Raw genomic sequence first — 22,291 nt, 5'->3', positions numbered from 1 at the left:
TAAGGTGCCTTGGTATATCCATAGTGAACAGTGCTTGTTTTTCATGTAGACAACTGTTCAGTAATTTGATGTCTTCAAAACATTTGCAGAGTGTTGTTCAGTGTGTCTGTTGCCACTCTGCTCATTAAATTGCTTACTTTCACGTGATCTGATTGATCTTCATTTTCTTGTCATTGTAGTCTCTATGGTATAGGTGATTTCATTTAGGTTTGAATTTTGCTGCTCTGTTTTCTGCCACGTGTTTTGTGGTATCTATTCTTAATTTTTCTTTTTGATGCTGAATGCTTCTTAGCACCTTTTGAGTGAAATCTTTCCTTCCCTGTTTCCATATGCTTTTTATTGTGTCATCATCGTTACTTTAACACAATTGCTGCATGTTTGCTAATATGTTATTAATGCTGCCTAATGATGAGATAGCTGAGAAGTCTTGCTTCCCCTCTTGTACACCCATAGGAGCGTTTGCAGCCCTTGCTAATGGTAGAGTCAGCAGCATCGTGCTGCCATCCTTTTTCTTGGCTGTGGTCAGGCTGTGAGAAAGTTCAGAAGGCAGCATTTGCTTTTTTTTGATGACACATTTCACAGCTCATTTCCCGTCTTTTCCTAAAAGAGGTGGGAGGATACATGGTGATATGTTGTTAAGATATTGGTACAATACTTGAAAAACTGGATTTACATTTCTTTGGAAATTCAAAATGTAGTAATTCTGGGTTGAGATGTCTGTCCTTTGCCACAAGGAACTCTGTTAATGCAAACTTGGGGGTTCTTAAAGATATTTTGAAAAGCTGACAAACCTTGCAGCTATGTTAGATCTTGTCTATGGTTTATCTTTATTTATTTATTAAGCTTAAGTTACCTATGTTGTTTGTTTTGTAGCTAGAGAGTCCTTCAAGTGTGCAAGCTGCAGAATCAATGACAAATCAAGTGACCTTATCATCCGCACCAAACGTCGACTATGTTAGCCTACTAAATGTGTATTCACAAAGAACATTGCAAATAGTTGATTATCCTAACAAAAGCCGTACTGGAAATGCCCATACTCCCATGTAAGAAGTACTTTGTCTTTGTACTTGCTTTTAATACTCCTTTGTGTTTACTAACACTACAGTTAGTTACCCTGAGTAGTGTTAGGTGAATCTTTAGAAATGCAGTGAAGGTTTGGAGGTAGTCTGGAGAGAATCCAGTGGAGGGCCATTGAGGTGGTTATGGAGTTGGTGGGTACAGCATAGGAGGAGAGGCTAAGAGGGCTGAGTTTGTTTAGCTGGGAGAAGAGATGGATGGAGTGATGATAAAATGGTAGTTACGGTTTGACAAACTGTCAGTTAGCTCAGTTGCAGCTCTGGCCCCTTTGTGGACCTCTCTGCATGTATTTTGGAGACTCCTAGGAACCAAGCACCAAGGAGAGCCTGTTTGTGTCTCCTGTATGTATCGCAGCCAGTGAGTTGTAGAAATGTTCCAGTTGAGAGCTGAGGGATAATAAAGAATAGCTAGGTATTTTAACTCTCCTGACAGTATCTGCTGGAAAACTGCTCCTCTCTTCTCCTGCAAAACCAGCTCTTTTAAAACCTAGACTGCAGCTAATTTGTGATTGTGGGTGCATATGATATAATGGCTTTAAGGAGTTCAACCTTAGAAAAGGGCTAAATATTCACTCTCTGAAAATTGATTGTCTTGAAGGCATGTCAAACTACTTATCTACCACTATTAATTTGATAAAAATGTATATTGGAAATACTGTCCTGAAAATGTGTATTTCAGATTTCTATTCTGTAATGTCAGTTGACTGAAGTGTTTAAAATCATTAAATTATGACTTGTCATTTGTGATGTAAGACTTTACTCCTTGTTGTATTTTACAGATTTTTCTGTAGCTGTACAGTTAGTGGTTTTGTGTATGGAAGTGGCACTGGAACTTCTCTAGCTGCTGCAAAACAAGCTGCTGCAAAGCAAGCGATTGAGGAGCTCGATAAGCAAGGCATTCATATAGTATGTGCTATATTTAGCCTTAAGACATAAGTTTAATTCTTGTATCTTCAATCTTTGAATAGGTTTCTTCATTGTATTTAAAACACATTCCATGGATTCCACTTAAGAGGGAAAGAATCCATATTTTGGTGGGTTGGTTGGGCTACAGGATTCTGTTGGTAAAATTTTTGTGGTTTTATATTTAAATACAGGATTTAAAAAAATATCATAGTTGATATTTCTGTGTATTTCAGAATATGGACCGATACATTGTCATTCAAGGATGCGCATATATTAAAAATTACTGAATCCTGAATACTCTTAATATACTGATTGTGTCCCACATGAAGTGTTGTTGAGCTGACTGGCTATGAACATAAATCTCTTGCTGCCTTCTGTTGGATCAAAGATTTATTGTGAAATGTGAGAAAGGCAAAAGCAGGAGTGAGAATCAACAGGACTTGCCTTCTGTAGTCTTCCAAGGCAGAGTCTAGCAAAGCAATTGCTAACACCATCCTCTGGAGAGCAAAGCTGTAATCTTCATGTTGGCAGTTTTATTTCCATATGTGTAAAAAAGCTATCACAATTCTAACAGAGATCCAAACCCACTTCTGAAATGCATAGAACAGTACATATGAACTAACTTAATTAAGTATAGTTTAAAGGGAAGAAGGACATTATGGGGGAGGAAAGAAATCTTTTTTTTAAGTACTTTTTTCATTATTTGGCTGTTTAGTGCTGCTTTTATTGTTGTTTTTAAGTTAACTGTGTAATTAATGGCCTGTTATAGCTCTAGGATCCTTCCTTACTATCTTCCTGTGTTAAGAGCTTTTGGGTCTTTGCATTTTCATTACAGTCTGAAACTTACTACCTGAAGCAGGACCTCTGGGGCAATTCTAAATTTGGGGTGGGTTGTTTTGGTTAGGTTTTAATTTTTATTAATTCGCAGTGATGCCTGAGTAAAAAACCAAAATGTAACAAGCAAAAAGTAGTAAAGGCCCAGTACTCCTGAACAAAACAAAAAAGTTTTTGTTTGGCTGTCACTGAAACAAACTCTTGAGTTTTATTCACTTTGTGTCAGGTTATGGTTTGTAACAATTGTAGGTGTTGCTTTTAATGTTACATTTATGCTCTTATGAAATGGGGGGGGGGGGGGGGGGGGAGAACCTCTACTGCGTGTTTAGGATTAATTTTTTTAGATGACCCTGATTTAGTAATCCAGGTTCTGCAGTTTTCACACTGAAGACACTGAATGTCTTTTTGTACAGACTCAGATTTTCAGTTCTGCCAATTACATATACCAAAGCCTACATATATCTTGTTTTCCACATAGGCAAATGCATATGCAGTAAACAATGAAAACATTTGCCTGTAATTGTTACTCATCTTGATTTTTAATAGATCCCAGACTCAACTTTGCAAATGTGTCTACGTAGTCTCAGTATGGGTGGGAAAATGCTCACTGTGACAGGGCCCTGTGTTTCACTCCTCTATCTGCAAGGTTTTGAATGTTCAGTGTGGTTAACAACTTCCACTTAGAGACCCTGTCATCTTCCCTCCCCCCTCTTTGGATGGCATCTTTTGCAGGAGGGATTTATTTTTTTTACGTGATTTTTTTTAACAATTCTTGTTGTTGTTTTTTTTTTCCAGAGAGGATTTGAAAAAACTAATAACAATTCTACATTTACTGAACATAGTAATTCCCCTCAAGTGCCAACTCAGTCTGGCTTGAGGTAAGTTGGGTTCACTGGTAATGTGATCACAAAATGTATTTACGAATCTTAGAGGGTCATGTGATCTAGCTCTAATTAAAATCTGTCATAGTTTATTTATTCCAGTATAAAGCCATTTAATTTGAGCTTATATTTTTTAGATTTCAGAGCAACATTTGCTTTACTTGTGCAATTTAATTTGAGCCCTTATGGGTTAGCTTATAATAATTTTAGAACTTTCTGATATATTTATATTTTGCCATGAGTAGTTCTTTCAGAAGCATTTTTACTGTGATGTCAACAGAATAACCTACCTCATTCAGCAGCATTATTTCATGCCATTTTTAACACTTGTTTTCCTATTGTGACACTCGTGTAAACTCAGTATAATTAAATTTCTGTACATTCCTCTGTTCCACATTCTGCTTGCTTCTTCTACTTTTTTTTTCCCCCCCTTTTTTTTTTCCCCCTCTTTCATTCTCCATAAATAGTCACTTCCACTGAAGGGAAGATTTTCTTAGTGGAAGAAAAAAAAAACATGCATATAAATTTTCATTTGTGGTTTAGGAACTCTAGGTCAAGCCTTTTGAAGCCAGCAGTTAATTTGACTGTAGTGCCACTACCACTTCTTTTGTATTCTTTGTGCGACTGTAAAGTAAGCTGGTACATACAACGCTAGAGGTGGCTGCACTGCCTTAAAATAAACATCTGTATTTAACCTATTTAATTAAATGATATAGTAGAATAAGTATCATATAGATATCTAGATATTGTGATATCATAGAAATAGAGGAGTGTATTACAAAATTTACTGTTTTATTAGCTTTCCAGCATAAAGTTTTGTAGTTTAAATCAGTCACAATTGTTAGTGGTTTTTCACGGTTTGCTTTTGAAAGCTATGTATTTTTTCTTATGGCAATAATTTTGTTTATGATTGTGTTACTTTCACCTAAAACTAGTCTATTATTTTTTAGTAACAGCAGTATTTGCTTTGAAGACTCATCTGCAAAGTTGGTAGGAAAAATGAAAAACATGGCAGTATGTGAAAACCCTTCACGTTCTCAGGTATAGTATCAATTTGTTCCTTTACCCACTAATCACTAGAAAACATGTGTGTTTTTCCTAAGAATATTCAGTACTTTCTTACTGTTAACTTATTAATAAATGAGTTAATTAATAAATGAGTTAAAATACTCATTTATTTCTGTACTGTGGACCCACCTGATGTACTGTTGACCAGGGGGGCAGTACTGCCAAGGAAAGGCAGCAGATGAAGATCCTGTTTTTCTGTGGGAAGAATGATGATGTCATACATAGCATATGTGAAAAATCTTAAGCTAAGATATGGTTTCATTCTTATTACATTGGTTACGTAAGCTATGAACGCATTTATAGATGATTCCTAGATACGTTCTCAGACACGTTTTAAACAAATGTGTTTAAACTTTAAACACGTTTTAAAGTATAGTGAAAATATCCAGAATGTCTTAATTAGGTTTTCTCTGTTTTTCATGTAGAGACACGCACAAAGTTCTGCCCTGAAACCCAAAAGGTATGTGTTTATTTCTGGGTTGCTGTCTCCCATAAACTGTATTGCAAACCATTTCAGTGTTTCTGTATCTAGCAAAGAAATGCTGCTACTGGGAGGTACATTTCTTTTCTTTTGTCACGTATTAGAAAAACTGCTCATTATAAGTTTCGCTTTTATCCTTGTTAAAGAAAATTGGCAGCTAATTTTGATAATGCAAGAAACAAGGAAGAGGAGGAAAAGATGTCAGATTCAGATGAAAGTGTGCCAGACTTGGACACAAATACCAGTGAGAAGAATGGAAGTCCATACACTGTCAATAAAAGGTAAGGAGGAATTTTTTTTTTAATAAGATCTTTACGGCAATTACAATATGCAGTGGTCTAGATTTGTTTTCTTATTTACAATAAAATGTAGGAAAGTACTGCTGTTAAAATAACTTCCAAAGAAAATTGGTATTTGAGATACTAGTTTTTCTTTTTCTGGAAATTTCAAATATAGTATAGCAACTGACATGCAATGGTATTTAATGTTTACAACTGAAAGTCATTTGTGTGAAGGTGTGAGATGGCGCTACATGCTTTCAAGGCTGTGTTTCCCTTGGTTTTCTAATCTTCCAGACTATGATTTGGGTGGTATAGGTGCTGGGTGATTCCTGCAGAATGATATTTTAGCAGATGTATTAGAACTGTCAATATCATTCATATATCTTGTAAATTTAGTGTTAAGTATACTGAAGTTTTATGATTTTTTTTTTTTTTTTTTTAAGACTTCTTGAGACCTTTACAAATATAGAATGTATTGGTGAAGGCGGTTTTGGGAATGTTTTCAAAGCAACAGCAAAGCTTGATGAGAGAACCTATGCAGTCAAACGAGTTCACTTCACAAAGTAAGTACTGTATGTTTACTTCTGGTTCCTATTTTAGGACAACCTTTGTCAAGATTTCAGTACTTTGTTTTGTCTCTAATAATACTAGGAGCATTTAAGCAGTTTTCACTATTAATTGTCCCTTCTTTCTGGTGAACTGTTTTCTTTGTTTCCAAATGAAGCTGAAAATGGCATGCAACTTTGTTAATTTTTGCATGCACTGGAATAATTTTAAATGCAGCTGTAAAAAAGTAGATTTGTTTAAGTGAGTTCTACTTTTCCTGAACACACTAATGCTCTAGTTATTCATATTGCAAAATGTGTCTGAAGAAAACTTGCCAATAATAAAAAATCGGAAGCAGTACTATTACTTTTGACAGGTTAATTGACAGTGGAAATTTACATATCAGTAATGCATAATTAGACTATAATTAGGGAAAATAGAGAAAAATGAAAGTAATACATTTTGTGGTTTGTAATTGGAGAAAGCTTTATATATCACCCATAGGTTAGGGCTCTAGATGGTAGGGCGATCCAAGAGAGCTGGCTAATATTCAAGCATCGCTTCTTCCAAGCTCAAGACTGGTGCATCCCTGTGAGCAGGAAATCAAGGAAAGGGGGCAGGAGATGTGCATGGATGAGCAGGGAGCTTCTGGGAAAACTCAAATGGAACGTTTTACAGAATGCGGTAAAAAGGGACAGGCTACTTGAGGAATATAGGTACTTTGTCAGAACGTGCAGGGATGTGACGAGGAAGGCTAAGGTCCATTTGGAATTAAACCTGGTGAGGGATGTCAAGGACAACAAGAAGGACTTCTTCAAGTACACCAGCAGGAAAAGGATGACTGGGGAAAATGTGGGCCCACTGCTGAATGAGGGTGGTGCCCTAGTGACAAAGGACACAGGGAAGGCAAAGTTACTGAATGCCACCTTTGCTTCAGTCTTCACTGCCAAGGCTGGCCCTCACGTATCCTAGACCCTGGAGGCAAGAGGGGAGGTCTGGAGAAAGGAAGATTTCCCTTTGGATGAGGAGAATCAGGTTGAAGATCATTTAGGCAAACTTAACATGAACAAATCCACGGGCCCCAATGGGAGGCACCCCTGGGTGCTGAGGCAGCTGGCAGATGTTATTGCCAAGCCACTCTCCATCATCTTTGAAAGGTCATGGAGAACAGAAGAGGTGCCTGAGGACTGGAGGAAAGACAATGTCACTCCAGTCTTGAAAAAGGGCAAGAAGGAGGACCCAGGAAACCACAGGCTCGTCAGCCTCACCTCCATCCCTGGAAAGGTGATGGAATGTCGGATGACATCCTGGAGGTCATCTCTAAGCATGTGGAGGAAAAGAGGGTTATCAGGAGCAGTCAACACGGATTCATCAAGGGGAAATGATGCCTGACCAACCTTAATATAATTATGTATTGCAACTATCTGGTTTTTTTGGCTTTTTTTGAGCGGGGCTTTCATTTAAAATATGGCTGAAATATTTTTGCGCTTACAGTAATTGAGCACATAGATGAAAGAAACCCTACAGAATTTGTAACTCAGTTTTGAACTTGTGTGAAGGAGAATATTATATTCTTTTTCTAAATTAATATAAACCGTGTGATATTGCTACTTGATACCATGACTTTTATTTAATTTAGTATTACATTTTTATAGGAAAATGCCATTTGTTTTGTGTTTTCTTCCCCCCGCCCCCAAACAGGAATGTAAAGCGTGAAGTAAAAGAACTTGCAAGACTTGACCACGAGAACATAGTGCGGTATTATTGTAGCTGGAAAGGGTTTGACCATGTAACTTATCCAGACTCAAGGTAACTACAAGATAGTAGTTTGCACTCAAACATGTTTGCCATAATTAACTTTGTATTGTAAAAAGAAAGGCTGATGATTGGTTATAAGTCATTATACAAATATAAATGCACATACTTACATATTTAATGTTAAGAAAAAAGGCACAGTACTTCTCAGCAGCAGGTCGTATATAATTAAGTATATTTATATCTTTTCCTTGATGAATAAGGTACACTATGTAATTTTATCTTCTCTCTCTCAATGTACAGAACTTGCTGAATCTATACAGGAGTGTAAGAACATAGAACTCAGAATTTGGGCTAGAATTAGCAGCAGAAATGAAAAAATCATCTGGCAGCTGACTGCCACATTTGTGACTGGAAGTTTCCTTTTTATCCTTTTATTTAATAAGTACTGGTGAGCCAGTAGCTCTCAAATTTAACTGTCTGATGCCTGAAACAGTTTTGGTTGTTGATAACAGAAATACAAAATAAAATGCTTTTTAATTTAGAGGTAGTCTTTCAACACTAAGGCTTTTAGATTATTAACTTTTCAAAGCTTCTGTGGTAAGCTTTTTTCACTAACTGTAAACTCATACCCTTCAAATGGGTTGCCACACTTACACAGAGCCATAAAATATTAATGGATTCAAAATTATGATTGGCATGGTTTCTGTCCAGTGTGCTCAGTAAATGAGGAATAAAATGGGGTAAAAAAGTCTCATGTCAAAACCCAACCATTAATATGTTGGAGTCTCAATATCACTTATGCACTTTATATTGTACGGTTATTGGGTAAAAGACAGAAAAAAAAGTCCTCAAAGCTGAGGTCCCAGCCTGGAATTCCGTTTAGTGCCCTGACCTCAAGGCTGCAGAGTGCTGAGCCACTTGGTGCATTTTCAGTGGCTTTATTCCAGGGCACTCAGATTGTACAGCACAAGTAGGAAAAAGGGATGCCGCCTCCTCTTCATGTTGTCCTTCCGCTCACCATCTCTAGCCTCAGCCTGTCCTATGGGCTGATGGTGAGGGAACTCTTCTGGAAAGTGTGAGGCTGTCAGGTGGGTGAATATATTTAATCCAAATTTCCAGCTGCCAGAGGGGTTTCTCTAAGTCACAGACTGATGTCAAAGATGGTCACTGCACTACCTTCTTGAAGGGACAGTTTGAAAGAACGTGACCGCTCTGGGTCCGAGAGGGAGCCTAATGCTGTGCTTGTTCAGTGGAGTAGAGAATACCTGCCAGGGACTTGCAGCAGTTCCTAGAGGGCGAGATGGGAGCCAAGAACGGTGCTATTTCTTCCTGTATAGGACATAACTTTAGCTGTGAAGGGAGTGGAATTTGGGCACTTAGGAAACTTTCAATGTGATCAAGGAAACAAACAAAACATTAGGAATATTCCAGGGGTATGTAGCAACTGAGCAGGGATTCTTTGGTTTGCAGTTTAATTTATTTATATCAAGTACAAATTGGTCTAGGATCTTTTTTCAAAATCAAGGGACTTGCAGACTTTTTTTGGTGGAACTCCAAAATTAATAATAATTAATTAACAGAAAGTTTGGGTTTTTTTTAAAGAAGAGGAATTTGAGAATCATGCGTGGCTTGTGAGGAATTGTATCTTGCCATTTTCAGTATGGTATGTGGTTTTGTTTTGCAGGCAGAAGTCAGATGAAGTTCTCTGTCTTTTCATTCAAATGGAATTCTGTGAACAAGGGACACTGGACAACTGGATTGAAAAGAATAGACAAGACCGAAAGTATCATGAGATGGCACAAAACAAATTTTTACAAATACTGGAAGGAGTGAAATATATTCATTCTGAAGGGTTAATTCATCGAGACCTCAAGGTGAGTAGGATAGGTAATAAAAAAAATCAGATAAGTAGTACTTATGGATATTTCAAAAAATGTAAAATCATTCTAGTCTTTGTTTAGTCTATTATGTACCCTAGTAGCATGCCTTTTCTGATATTGCTAGTGATTAATTATTTTTCAGCAACTGGCTGAACTTCCAACTTTAGGATAAAAGTTGGAAGGTAAACTGGAGGATCTCAGAATGCAGTAGTACAAAAAATCAGTAGCCATCAGTTAACAGGCATTTTCAGTGTACTATGTGTTACTGGGTCACAAGACTACCTATTAGAAAAAGAAATACTAACTTTACCTCATAAAATAATTAGAAGAAAGTGATAAGTTGAGTCTAGGAAGTTTGCTTTTGCCATATTGTAAAGGGATAGTTTATCCTAATATATGCTGTATTTGATAACAACATATTCTACTTGCTCTTATACCACGTACGCGTACAAATATTTGAATGCTACTTTTTTGGGTAGAATTTCAATCTCTACAAGTGCACAATTGTAAGATTTTATTTCAATATAAAGATTAAAAAGGACAAAGTTTCAAGCCTTCAGGGCTTCATATGCCAGCTATAATGTTGCTTACAGCATTTTAAATCACTTGCTTTGGGAAAAAGTCATCATGCCGTGGCGTTCCTAAGAACGGCTGTAGTGGGTGACATTAAATGCAGATCTAGGATGCTGTTCTTTTCATATAGCGGCTAATTCCAGACACCTAGAGAGTATTAGAGCTGAGAGGTGACACAGTGATATGTCCTTAATGCATATTCCCTTCTTCTCAAAACTTCCAGTAGCCTAAAGTTTATGGACTTCTTGAGCCACAGGTAGAAATCTTAGCATTTTCCATTCCCAGTGTAGTTCTGGTTCATGGTCGCTGCCCGCTGGTAGAGTCTTTGTATCTTCCACAGCTTTTCTAGCAGGCTTATTGCTACAGTAACTGGAATGAACCACAAAGGGACACCATTTTCTCTAGGTGCCTGGGAAAAAGAGGCCCAGGAAGTGCCTTCTCAGCCCTCAATTCTTAGCTCTTCCTACTCTCTGTGCTTTGTATTTTCTTGCTCCTTCAGTCCCTCTTTATTTCCATCTCAGCTCAGTCTCTGCTTTTCGCTGTTCCTGTGATTCTGCTGCCCCAGTCCCTTACCCGTGGCATCTGGCTGCAGCCTACTTCCAAGCCCTGTTAACTTGTCTGCCTGCATTTGAATGTGGGAGCTTTCCTTCTCACTTCGACTTGCTGTCTATTTAGATGCTTGGCCAGCCGAGATCTCCGTGGCCCAGAATCAAAGCTGCAGGTTAGGTTCAAGCTGAGATGAGTCCCACTTGTGCCTGGCATGAAGAGCCTTCACATAGCGTAGCCAGGTATAGGTGCTGTATTAAATCTGCGTGGACGCGGTTGAACTTCAACAGAAGAACTGGACGGGGCATTCCTGACACAGAGGTCTTCCTGTTAAATATTCAGTCTCTCCTGGCCTCACAGACCACTGGAGCTTCTTTGCACAAACAATAGCATAAGGCTATTTGGTTTTGTTTCGGTAATGTTCAAAAATGTAGTTTGTCTTCTTTGGGGAACTTCATCCAAATACGTATAATTCTATTTTTAGTTGCTTATGACTTTGTCCAGTTTAAAAATGGGAAGTTCAATGAAAACTTAAAAGATGGGGTGCCTGTATTAAGCCTTAATCCTGCAGTTGACTTAGCACAGCTAATCCTGCTGTGCCTGGGAGAAACTATGATTTGAGTGAAATTCCATGTGAGCCTAAATGCTTTGCCCATGTATATCAAATCCCAGGGCTAGGACTGAAGACTAAAACCCACTTCTGGATATGAAATGTTACATGCACGATGTATTTGAAGAGCACTGGAGCATGATACTGTTATGGCTAAACTGGTTGGGAAAAAGAAGTTGCAGTTACTGTGGCGTATACTACTTTGAATGTAGTTTGTTTTTAAAAATCAGTTGCGCTTTTTTCTGTTTCCCACCCCATCAGTTTCTTAATGCTAATTTTTGTGAATAATTATAAAACTTTATGGGGAACACATGTGGCTGATTATGCTTGACAAGAAACCTTGGTCATTTGGTGTTTGTTTTTTTTTTTAAATATATATGTATAGCCTCAGAATCTATTCATATCACGTGAAGATAAAATAAAAATAGGTGACTTCGGTCTTGTGACTTCTGCGGCAAATGAGACTCTGACTGAGAACAGAGGAACAAAATCATATATGGCACCAGAACAGGTAATTATCCTGCTAGATTGGCATTATAAACTCAGCACTGAATGTTCTCAATCCTAATCTCGGCACTAAACCCAGTTGCCTAAAGTTCCCTGGTATGAGTGTGTAAGTGGGTAACTATGTTGTAGAGAAAGCTCTCTGCAAGTGTGGTTGGTTTTATCTTGCTGTGCTAGCCCGCAGGGTCCGACACTGCATGCTGTAAGGAATGCTCTTGCAAAGCCAGGCTGCCAGCCATGTATTTCAGTTTGAATTCAGGACCTCTGTTAAGTGTGGCATTAGAGTCCTTTGGTTTATTATTTGTGACAGAGATACTGGCATGCATTATCGGTATAGGTCTGTAGAAGTCTTAATTTCAGTGTGTTTAATGTGACATAATAATTTTGCTTTAAGGATGTCCAGTTGGATTTCACACCTGTGTTTTTCTAATCTTTGTAGTTTGGGGACAGCTATGGAAAGGAAGTAGATATTTATGCACTGGGATTAATTTGGTTTGAAATTCTCGCAGCGTACAGTTGCCATGAGAAAACTAAGGTATGTAATCTTTAAAAAAAAAAAAAGGTAAAAAAAAAAGTCTGTCATTGTTTTGCCTTGCTGCTGGTATTGCATGCTGACTGTGTGCTAGAAGGAATCTGTGTATCTAGAGTACTGCCTCTATCTACATTTTCCATTTGATTCGTTTCTGAAAGGCTGGTAAGTCATCACAGCTTGGTTGAAATGTAGCAACTGAAGAAAAGAAGTATTACTGGGTTTATTTCACTTATGTCCTACTGACATTAAAGCCTGAGCATGCTAAAGAATAATGTCTAGCAAAAAAGATCAAAGGTTTCTGATAAATCTTTTTGTTTCATCAGAGTATTTGAAGGGAATATTTTTCTCATTTTAGAATGTGAGAGTTTTGTCTCTGCCATGCTCCCATCTTCACCGCACGGTGGCCCAAGAACAAAGTTTCTGTCAAGGCAAACCACCCACAGTTTCCCAAACTGAAAACAAGTGTGATTTAGAATATGTAGCTTTAATTGAAAAAGATGTTACTTCAAAAAGAAAATGAGTGTTACCTAAATTTCTTTTGAAGATCTTTTATGTGTCTCTTGCTTTTTCTTGGTACTTTGTACATTATTAGTGCAACTTGTATGCTCAAACCTATGTATTTGTAGGACAGCGAGGTAGCTGCCCAGTACCTTGTTCAAAGTAATTGTAAGCTAAGGTACACTGCTGGACCCAGAAGCTCTTGAACAGTTAGCGTGGGCCTTCTGCCAAGGTGAGAAAACCGTAACAATGTGTCTGCCTGACTGGCAGGTTTGCAGTTTGAGTGAGTTATACCTAGTACAAATTGGTTCAGGATCTTTTTTCATCATCAAGGGACCTGCAGACTTCTCTTGAGCTACGCTGTAGTATTTGTTAAGCTGTCTTGTTCCTGCTGACAGCCAACTGTGCAAATGTGTCCACAGCGTTTACAGTCACAAGGGCAGGATGAATTATTGAGTTTTGTTTCCTTAAAGTATAAAAATCTTGTGTCTGTAGGCAGGTGGGGAAGTCATATGCATGGAAAGTCCTAGGATGGTCTTAGTTGTTACCCAGTAAGGGTTTCTGAAGCATACAATTAGAAATCCTCTGTATGGTAGTTGCTTTGAACTCCATGTAGTGTGTTGTGACACAGAAATAAGCGTGTGGCACAGAACAAGGTAAAAGGGAGGGAGCATACCTGCTTGGCTTGCAAAGAGTAGCATCCCAAGTAGGAAATTCAATAATCTTGCATTTTTTTATTTTAATGGGGTATGAGGATATAAACCCACTACTTTTAAATTAGGGAGAGAAGGGTAATGGTTCTCAAATAGAGAGAGAGGATTGCTGAAACAAGCACAGAGTGTGAAGCTTTTAAGCTTAAAAAGGGACAACAGTTGATGAAAAACATAAACCCAAAACACAGTACGACTAAATAGAAAAAACTTTCAAACTATTTACAGTTACTTTCTTTTTTGAAGTCTTGGCTTTTTTGTAGATTGTATTTTGATTACTTCCGTAAACTATATGGATCACAGTGAGATGCAAAATATAATAAATAAAAACATACTGCAACTGTTCGCTTATATGAATTTCAGATATGGCATGATGTTAGAAAAGGTCAACTTCCAGAGGGCTTCACCAACCAATTTCTAACAAAGGTATGAGATTTTAATAATTACTTCAGTTTATTTACTTATAAAAAAGTAATTTATTGACACTACTTTCTTTCTGCAGGCACCCATAATCAAAAAGATGCTTTCAAAACAGGCTTCAGCAAGATACTCTGCATCTGAAATACTGAAGTTTTTTAAATCTGCTGTTAAAACCAACTCACGTGAAACTCATACTCAGTAAATGCGCTTTTAAAAGGCTTTCAAGACTGTTTAAATCCAGTTTGATGTCTCTTCAAACTGAAAGCCAAAAGCAACTGCAAGACTTAAGACAGGTCTTTTCCTTGGTGTTTTGCCTTCCTGCCATTGAGGAGCTCATCAGCCAGAAGGGTCACATCACCATCCACGCACTTCAGCTGTGGATCAGGACAGCGTACTTCTGCAAGCGATCACTTGCTGTTTTTACCTGGAAACACAGGTTGTGGATGAGCTGAACTATACTGTACAAAATATTGTACAAAACCTAGTCCTTGTCTCTTAGAATATTAAGTTGATGTTGAGCACAACTGGCCTGTGGCAAATCCCTCCCTGTATCCATGCTCTTAATGTGTGCTGCAAGCATCATCAGCTGAGGTTACCTACCGCTTTCCATAGAAGAAGTGCCATCTTCTGGTATGTGACTCAAACCTTTCTGATTTGTTCAGTGATGTTTTCAATAATTACTAGACTGCTCCCACCACTACCAAGACTAATTTTGGTGTAAGAGATATTAAGAATAGGTGTGGGTTATTCTTCACTTAATTTCAGTTCTTTAAGGTAAACTTTCTTACCTCTGTTGAACCTTACCAGCTGTTGAACACATAGCACCTTCAGTATGTTAAAATACATACTTTTAAAGTAAGCATTTGAATTTGCATGTGAAACATTCAGCTTCTAGGAAATCTAGTTATAGTTGTTCTAGATTTTTGAAAACCTTAGGTTTTGAAGGGTTGGAGGTTTTTTTCTGAAAGGAACACTTAAGCTGCTCTTAATACACCACAATTCTTCCAGTGTCTGCAGCAGTCACCATTTGAAATCCTGTGCTGAGAGTGCACCATAAACTCTCTCCCATACTCCTAGGATTTAATCCATTGTTCTAATATTTAATGAGCACACTGAACACTTTTGATGGCCTTACTTTCAGCCCCCTGAAAGGTAACAGCAGTTTACTTGTTACTCTTTCTAGTTATATACTTCCAAGAGTTCAGACTTGCCTGGACTGGAAGAATTGTGTGTGGGGTGGTCGGGAGCAGGAAGAAGAAACAGGCACACTGGTGCTTCAGATGTTTGTGCTTGAGCTGTATCTTCTCAAACTGTTCATTAGTGTGGAGCCCACCTAACTCCATAAAGGAAAAAATGAGCAGATACTTCTAAGCAGAAAAATAGGCACTATGTGCAGTAAAATACTGTACGCATTTTCTGAAATGTTACATGGGGTAAAGTGGGTGCTTGGATAAAAAGAGTAATATAAATTAATGCATAGTGATTTTTATATTCTTATGGAAATCATTGCTCATGTGCTGCAAACATGTGTTGCTAAATAAAAATCTGATTTTACATCCTTTTGTAAGGCCTGAAGTTGTTTGTGTTCTCCCCCTCCCCCCACCATAAATTACAAATACAGAATCACGGAATAGTTTCTGTTGGTCCAACCCCCTGCCAGGGGCAGGGACACCCCCCACCAGCCCAGGCTGCTCCCAGCCCCATCCAGCCTGGCCTTGAACGCTGCCAGGGATGGGGCAGACGCAGCTTCTCTGGGCAACCTGTGCCGGTGCCTCACCACCCTCACAGTAAAGACTTTCTTCCTTATATCTAATCTAAACCTACCCTCTTCCAGTTTAAGGCCATTCCCCCTTGTCCTGTCGCTACAGGCCCTTGTACAAAGTCCCTCTCCAGCTTTCCTGAGGGCCCCCTTTAGGCACTGGAAGGCTGCTATAGGGTCTTCCCAGAGCCTTCTCTTCTCCAGGCTGAACACCCGTAATTTGAGTAGCTTAACAACTTCATTTGCTAGCTCCCCCGCAACCTGCCAATGCATCGCATCAGGTCCCATGGTCTTGTGCACCTTCAGGTTCCTCAGATGGTCTTGAACCTGATCTACAGTGGGCAGTTATTCCTTCTCCCAGTCCCTACCTTTGCCTTCTGCAACTTGGGCAGTGTGGCTGGAGCATGTGCCGCTGAAGACCAAGGCAAAAAAAGTCACGTGAGTACCTCAGCCTTTCCTGTGTCCTGGGTAACCAGGCTTCCTGTTTCTTTCTGGATAGGGCCCACATTTTCCCTAATCTTACTTTTATCTCTGATGTACCTACAGAAGCTTTTCTTGTTGCCCTTGACATCCCTGGCTGGATTTAATTTTATCAGGGCTTTGGCTTTCCTAACATGATCCCTGGCTGTGATACATAGGGCATTGCACTATCCTGGGCTAATTAGTATTTCCTTGCAGTGGTCAAGATCTGTGAGAAATGGTATCTTGACACAGATAAAATACCACTAGTTGAATTTCCTTTTCCCTTTTGCCCATAAAACTACTTTACAATATGAACATTACTGTGACAGACTTTGGCTGAATATCCTTTATAGTTCCTGGACGGAGCACCCTAATACCGTAATATTCCTACCGTTAAGTAATAGTGAGGTTTTGATACTTTTTTTTCCCCCCCATAGTATCTGTATACTTCAGCAGTACGTTTCTATTAGTGACCGTTTACAGTAGCAACTATTGTTCCCTAAAAATAAAAGGTCTATTAAAATGTATTTTCTATATTAAAAAATCCCAACAACATGAACTGGTACTATTTAGTTATGCAAAATATGCATCTTTAGATACAACAGAATATTGATTCAAATAACATCAGTGTAAAAAAGTCTGATGTTTAGTCATCTACGTAAGGATGAAAAGAAACTGTGTAACATTGTAGAACAGAGTAACTAGCCAGTATTTATTCCCTTACTCAAACCTGAATTTTATTATCAGCTGATTTCGTTCAGTTGGGCAGGGCATAACCAAAGAGGATGGAAGGCTTAACCTGCTTCTCTAATTTAACTTGAATTAAAGTAGTTCAATTATAAAGGCAAAGTTTGAATTCCTATTAAATTGCGCATCAGGCAGAAAATCCGTAAGATGCTTCAGAAATGTGAGTTTACTATTCTTCTGCATACTTTGGTGTGAATTCTTCAGTAGGGCACAGCTCCAAACCTTCTAAAAGATACTATGAACTACACATACTTATCTAGGACTCCTTCCTTCAGAAAGGCTTTAGTCGTGATCTGCAGCACTGTCTCCAGGGCAGTTTGACGATAAATCTTCAGAATCTACAGGATAAGCAGAGAAAAAGCGAGTAATACCAGCTCACAGGAGGGAAAAAATGTTGCTAGAATTATCGGAAGAATCCATGTAAAGGAGGTCACATAGAATTCAAGAAGATTTGCAAGTTATTAATTCCAAGCTTTGTTTTAGAACAGTGAACGCAAATTCTACCCTCTTTGGGTATTGTGCAAAACCCAGCAGCCTGGAAGGAAAATTTGCTATGTAGATTTAAAAGACTGCAGTAAGAGAAACAAAGGATATATTGTACTATTTAAGTCTAGCTGCATAAGTACAACACTTAGAAGACAGCTTTGCTCTCACCTTCATAGGTTGTTCCACACCAAATGCAATAAAAGTGCTCTTCTCTCAGATAGGCAGTCAGGATGCGTAGCTTTTCTGATACCTAGAGATATGTACAGGTATGCAAAGATCTGGGGCTCATGTGACACAAAACCCTTCTAGAGCTACTAGCTTTGCTAAAATACATTGTTTAACCTTTTGCTACGTAAAAGCTACACAATACTCAGTAAGGCATGAAGTTTCCCAAATGGCACAGGAATTCACGATCTCCAGAAAGTTAATGGCTGTTGCTTGCTCATCCTTCTTTTCAGCTAATAAACCTGCACTGAAAAAGAGTGCTAAAAATATGACCCAGCTACCTTATTTCAAGTATATGATTTTTTTTGTGAAGTTGTTCAGACCTAATCTATGCAAATCAAATCCATAAAGCTAACAACAGCTGTATAATTAGTTCTCAAAAAAAAGTGAATTTCCAGTGTCCCATCTCAAGATAATCTGTGAAGCGGTTTCAGAAATTACTCAGCAATTCAAAAAAATGAGTCCAATACATGAGATGAGGCACCAAAAATTAAAACTCAAAAGCAAATTACTTTGATCAAATATGTGATCTTGCATGTCTTGGCTAAGACACAAAATGTTTAGAATTAATTTCTAGGCTACTTTTTCCAAAGATCAGCTTCAAAACAGAGAAGCAATAAATCAGTGGCTTAATGTTTTATATTTTATCACATAACTGCTATAAAAATCACTGTCTAAGATTGCATAGAGGCCATTCACTACAGCTTAGACAGTGACATGTATACATATATCCTTTATGTGTATATGTATACATACTTTTAAGAGGAATATTAAATTTACTTCTGAATCAAGCAGTAATTTAGTTGCAGAGCTTACGCTTAAATCTGAGCTTGTGCATTCATCTTCCTTATCTTCCTCATCCTTGTCATCTTCCTCTTCAGGTTCTAGCCAATACCAAGTCTCCTTGGGAACATCAATATCCTTAAATAATAAAGCATTTAGATGAAAATTATCTGCCATTGTAGGTTTTCTTGTAAGATGCTTGATAAAACCAATTTCTAATAGATGAGATGTTAGGTTTTAAAACTTTCCTGCATAGTATAACCAAGAATCACTAAAGATGTAGTGGGAGACTAAGTACAGTGGTCCACAAGAAGCACTATTCACTTTTTTAAAACAAGTAAATGCATGCTAATATAAGGTTCTATTTCATCTACATTCAGTATGTGTAAGGCTACACAGCCACATAATCTCACACCAAGGCTGTGATCAGATAGGCTTTTTTATCAGCTGAAGTCATGCTGCCCCCAGTTATTCAGTCAAGAGATCACACAGCGCCTCCTAATCCCCTTCAAGTGAAGTTAAAGGAAGAAGAATCAACACAGAGATCTGAATTAATTCAGCCAACTTCCTATGAAGCAGATTAAAGAGTATCAAACAATCTTAGCAGAACTTGTGGGGCAGTATTAACCTCCAACAGGCTAACAGAGAAAAGAAATACACTTGAAGTTTTCAAGTGGCAAAAATTACAGTAGTTCACTGCTTTTACCCATGTTACTCCTTGCAGGTGGAAGGTACCTCATTTTGGGTTTGTTTTTTTGTTTAAATGCTTCTTTGGTGAATCTGCTGATTCCCTCCATGATGATCCCTATCCTTGGAGATACTCAAGAGCTGTCTGGACATGGTCCTGGACAACCTGCTGTGGGTGACCCTGCTTAAGCAGGAGGCTTGGACAAGATGACCTCCAGAGCCCTATCCAACATCAACCATTCTGTGATAATGTTGCTCCCTCACTGGAGGCAAACAGCACCGTCAGTTAGGGTGGTGTGACGTCGGTTACTGAAAGATATGCGAACAGCTCAAAAGTAACCACAAAAATGCAGGAGCAAAACCAGGTGAGCTCTGGTGATGCAAATGAACACCGGTCCTCACGTAAGCTACTATGAGGTAGGTGTACACCTTCAAATATCCTAATGGTGCAAACATACACTTTGAAATATTTTAAGAGGACTGAAGTGTTGCCAAACATCAAGACCTCAGGCCAGTTATCCCACAATTTTTGAGAACTTCCAAGAATTGAATGACTACTTTGTTTGTACCCTGTATCTCCAACCTAAACCTTCCTTCTAACCCCCAAAAATGTGTCTCACTTTTTGCATATCTAATTGCTGGCAGGCCCTCTGGCTTCTTCGGAGGTCCCCTTCCATCTTACGTTCTTCTTGTTTCGTTTTGAATCTTATTCTGTTAAGAAAAAGTAGATAGCTAAAATAAGCAGGTAGATGAACAGTGAGATGCATTATAGTCAATAAGTTTTTCTGAAATAGAACATCTAAGATTCTAGCCCTACTAATTCTTCCAGACCAGGACAATGTTGAAGTTAAGAAGTTCTTCTGACATCTGTTTCTGTGGGAGCACACGTGTTTCTTGGGAATTATACCTTCAAGACAGTGGTTTTTTGATCACACTACACTGGACACTTTCTTCATCAGATTTTCATAAGACATACAAAAGTGGTTCACTAAACATCTGTAAAAGATAGTCTTCCCTAGGCTTTCTATCTCCACGTGTAACAAGCAAATAAGGAGACAATATAAACAACAAAATGTAAACACGTTTACCCTGATTTTTACAACTGTAGCAACATCGCTCAGGATTATCTGTGGATTTTATATTAAAAAAGATGACATGGTTCTCAGATTTAAACAGCTGCAAATGACTTGTAAAAAGTTAGTATGTATATTATTTGCATTATTAACATGAACAAAAATAAATGATGCAGCACACACCTTTAGCATTACAGTGTTTATCTACTTTTGCTTTAGAACTGAGAAACAATTACTCTGTATTTCAACTCTTACCTCTCATTCAAAAGAATAACCAAACTTGAAGCATAAAAAGAATAGTAGTTTAGACACTGGTTGGAATATCAGTAACATCATTTTACCTGAACTGATCTGCAGCTTGTTCATTTGCTTGTTTTTTCATATGAAGCTTTTGCCTATAGTTTTCCAGTTTTTCTTCAGCTTTTCGCTTTTTTAATTCCTCGTGACCAAGCCCGCTTCTGCCTATGTAAGTTCAAAAGATGAATGTAAGCAGTTGAGAAGCTCTGATACCCCAAACTAAGTAAATTAGGAAGTATAACAAACCTGTTTTTATGTTCAAAGGAATAGGTTCAACAATGCCTTCTCCTGTGGGGGAAAAAACAGGCCAATTTAAGAAGCCAGGTCCTTCTCAAACTATGATTTCTGCAGTGTAATCAAGTAGGCAAGCTGCTTTTGCCATTAAATACAGACATTTTCTTGTGATTTTATTGCTCAGAAGTCAAAAAACCCTAAATCAATGTCCATTTAGTACATTACAAATGACCCAGCTGAACTGGAACTCCCTCTTTTTTTTTTTGGCTTGTCTGCTGGGTTGCTATATACTATTTTCAGGATGCTACCCAACTGAAACAAAAATGTGTTGACTTGACAGGTATAGCCTACCTGTGATAAAGACTGCTTTGTTACAGCCTTCTGGAGCACTTGTCATTCTAGAATCTCACAACTTGACAAAGATGAAGAATCAAAAGAATCTCTCTTGGCCAGTTCATTTGCCGATTATCTGCGAGAGGCTGAACTGGCACTGCAGTTACTGATGCTTTGTTTTACTGATTTTACTCCATTTATTAAGACTTCATAAAGGTAGGCCAGTGTGCACCACTTCTTAATCCAACTATAAACCCGAAGAAAGGGGCTGACTTTTTTGGAATGCTATTAGCTTTACGAGACCATCAAAACACCCTTAGTGCAATTCCTGTAGGCATGCACGTGTAGAAGAACATTTACTGAGCAGCAAGTACTGCTGCTTCCCTCACATCTCTTGATAGTCCGTAGCATTTTTATTTCAGTTTTTAGAGATTTGCTCTCATCTTTTGTTCCGCCACAACACATTCACAGTTCAGCAATGCCAGAGCTCTTGGAAAGGCACTTATTGACCCTGTCTCCAAATGAAGTGGCAGCCAGAGTCTGTAAAATAGAAAGCCAGGCATGCACTTGCAGTGACAAGCTTACCGCTTTTGCCAAGGGCCTGGCCGCTCTTGTAGCCCATCTTCTGGAGCAACGCGAAGCCTTTGTTCTCAGTACCCAATGCACTTTTCAACACCAAATCGCGTCTCTCTTTTTCTTCTTCTTTTACGCTCTTCTGTCTGTTCCTCTCGTTGGCTTCTTTTTGTTTTTCTTCTTTCTGCATAGCCTCCCTCACCCGCCTCACCATGGGCAGGCCCGGCCGCACGTCCTGCCTGTAAGGTAGCGGGGCAGCCCGTCAGCGGGCGGGGGCTCCGCGCGGTTACAATCGCTTCAGAGAGAAAAAAGGCGCCGCCTACTTACTTAATAAATAAATCAGACATGTAGTCTTCCTCTTCATCTTCCTCCATGTTTCCTATAAACACCGCCAATACGCGTTATCACCGATGTTATTTCTCCGCACGCTACCCGAGCTGCGGAACCCGCTTTCAGAGGGGAAAGGCCGCGCGGCGGGGCTGCGGGACGGACACGCGGGGCCGGGCCAGGCCGCCCCGTCCCGCTTCC

At 38.7% G+C, this 22,291-nt stretch overlaps 2 protein-coding genes across 11 annotated transcripts in view; one reads left to right on the top strand and one right to left on the bottom strand.

Moving 5' to 3' along the window:
- The window catches only part of EIF2AK2 (eukaryotic translation initiation factor 2 alpha kinase 2), a 22,000-nt gene extending 6,334 nt beyond the window's left edge, over positions 1-15,666 (top strand). For 5 of the 7 annotated variants that reach the window (XM_037405420.1, XM_037405421.1, XM_037405419.1 and 2 more), the window contains 13 exons: positions 874-1,043; positions 1,856-1,982; positions 3,612-3,694; positions 4,648-4,738; positions 5,191-5,225; positions 5,393-5,527; positions 5,971-6,090; positions 7,775-7,882; positions 9,516-9,705; positions 11,826-11,951; positions 12,384-12,479; positions 14,048-14,110; positions 14,187-15,666. In XM_037405420.1, the coding sequence (XP_037261317.1) occupies positions 874-1,043; positions 1,856-1,982; positions 3,612-3,694; positions 4,648-4,738; positions 5,191-5,225; positions 5,393-5,527; positions 5,971-6,090; positions 7,775-7,882; positions 9,516-9,705; positions 11,826-11,951; positions 12,384-12,479; positions 14,048-14,110; positions 14,187-14,306 (1,464 nt within the window). In that variant the 3' untranslated portion in view covers positions 14,307-15,666. The remainder of the gene's footprint in view (positions 1-873; positions 1,044-1,855; positions 1,983-3,611; positions 3,695-4,647; positions 4,739-5,190; positions 5,226-5,392; positions 5,528-5,970; positions 6,091-7,774; positions 7,883-9,515; positions 9,706-11,825; positions 11,952-12,383; positions 12,480-14,047; positions 14,111-14,186) is intronic. The other 2 variants (XM_037405425.1, XM_037405424.1) reach the window with 2 other exon arrangements.
- Positions 14,299-22,291, bottom strand: GPATCH11 (G-patch domain containing 11). 4 transcript variants are annotated; one of them, XM_037405431.1, is made up of 9 exons: positions 22,091-22,290; positions 21,776-22,002; positions 20,870-20,911; positions 20,668-20,788; positions 19,874-19,964; positions 18,600-18,704; positions 17,727-17,808; positions 17,325-17,410; positions 14,299-14,528 (listed from the first exon to the last, which is right to left on the bottom strand). In XM_037405431.1, exons 1-8 carry the CDS (start codon positions 22,135-22,137, stop codon positions 17,355-17,357), a joined length of 771 nt encoding a protein of 256 aa, XP_037261328.1. In that variant the 5' UTR covers positions 22,138-22,290; the 3' UTR covers positions 14,299-14,528; positions 17,325-17,354. The 4 variants fall into 4 exon arrangements, with proteins under 4 accessions (XP_037261328.1, XP_037261327.1, XP_037261324.1 ...); XM_037405430.1 differs by having other exon boundaries at positions 17,329-17,410; XM_037405427.1 differs by having other exon boundaries at positions 14,418-15,441; positions 22,091-22,291.

This window comes from Falco rusticolus, chromosome 12, assembly GCF_015220075.1.
Source record: "Falco rusticolus isolate bFalRus1 chromosome 12, bFalRus1.pri, whole genome shotgun sequence".
Classification (NCBI taxonomy): domain Eukaryota; kingdom Metazoa; phylum Chordata; class Aves; order Falconiformes; family Falconidae; genus Falco; species Falco rusticolus.
The sequence above is the reverse complement of the archived record's forward strand: the minus strand, read 5'-3'. Positions and strand labels throughout refer to the sequence as shown.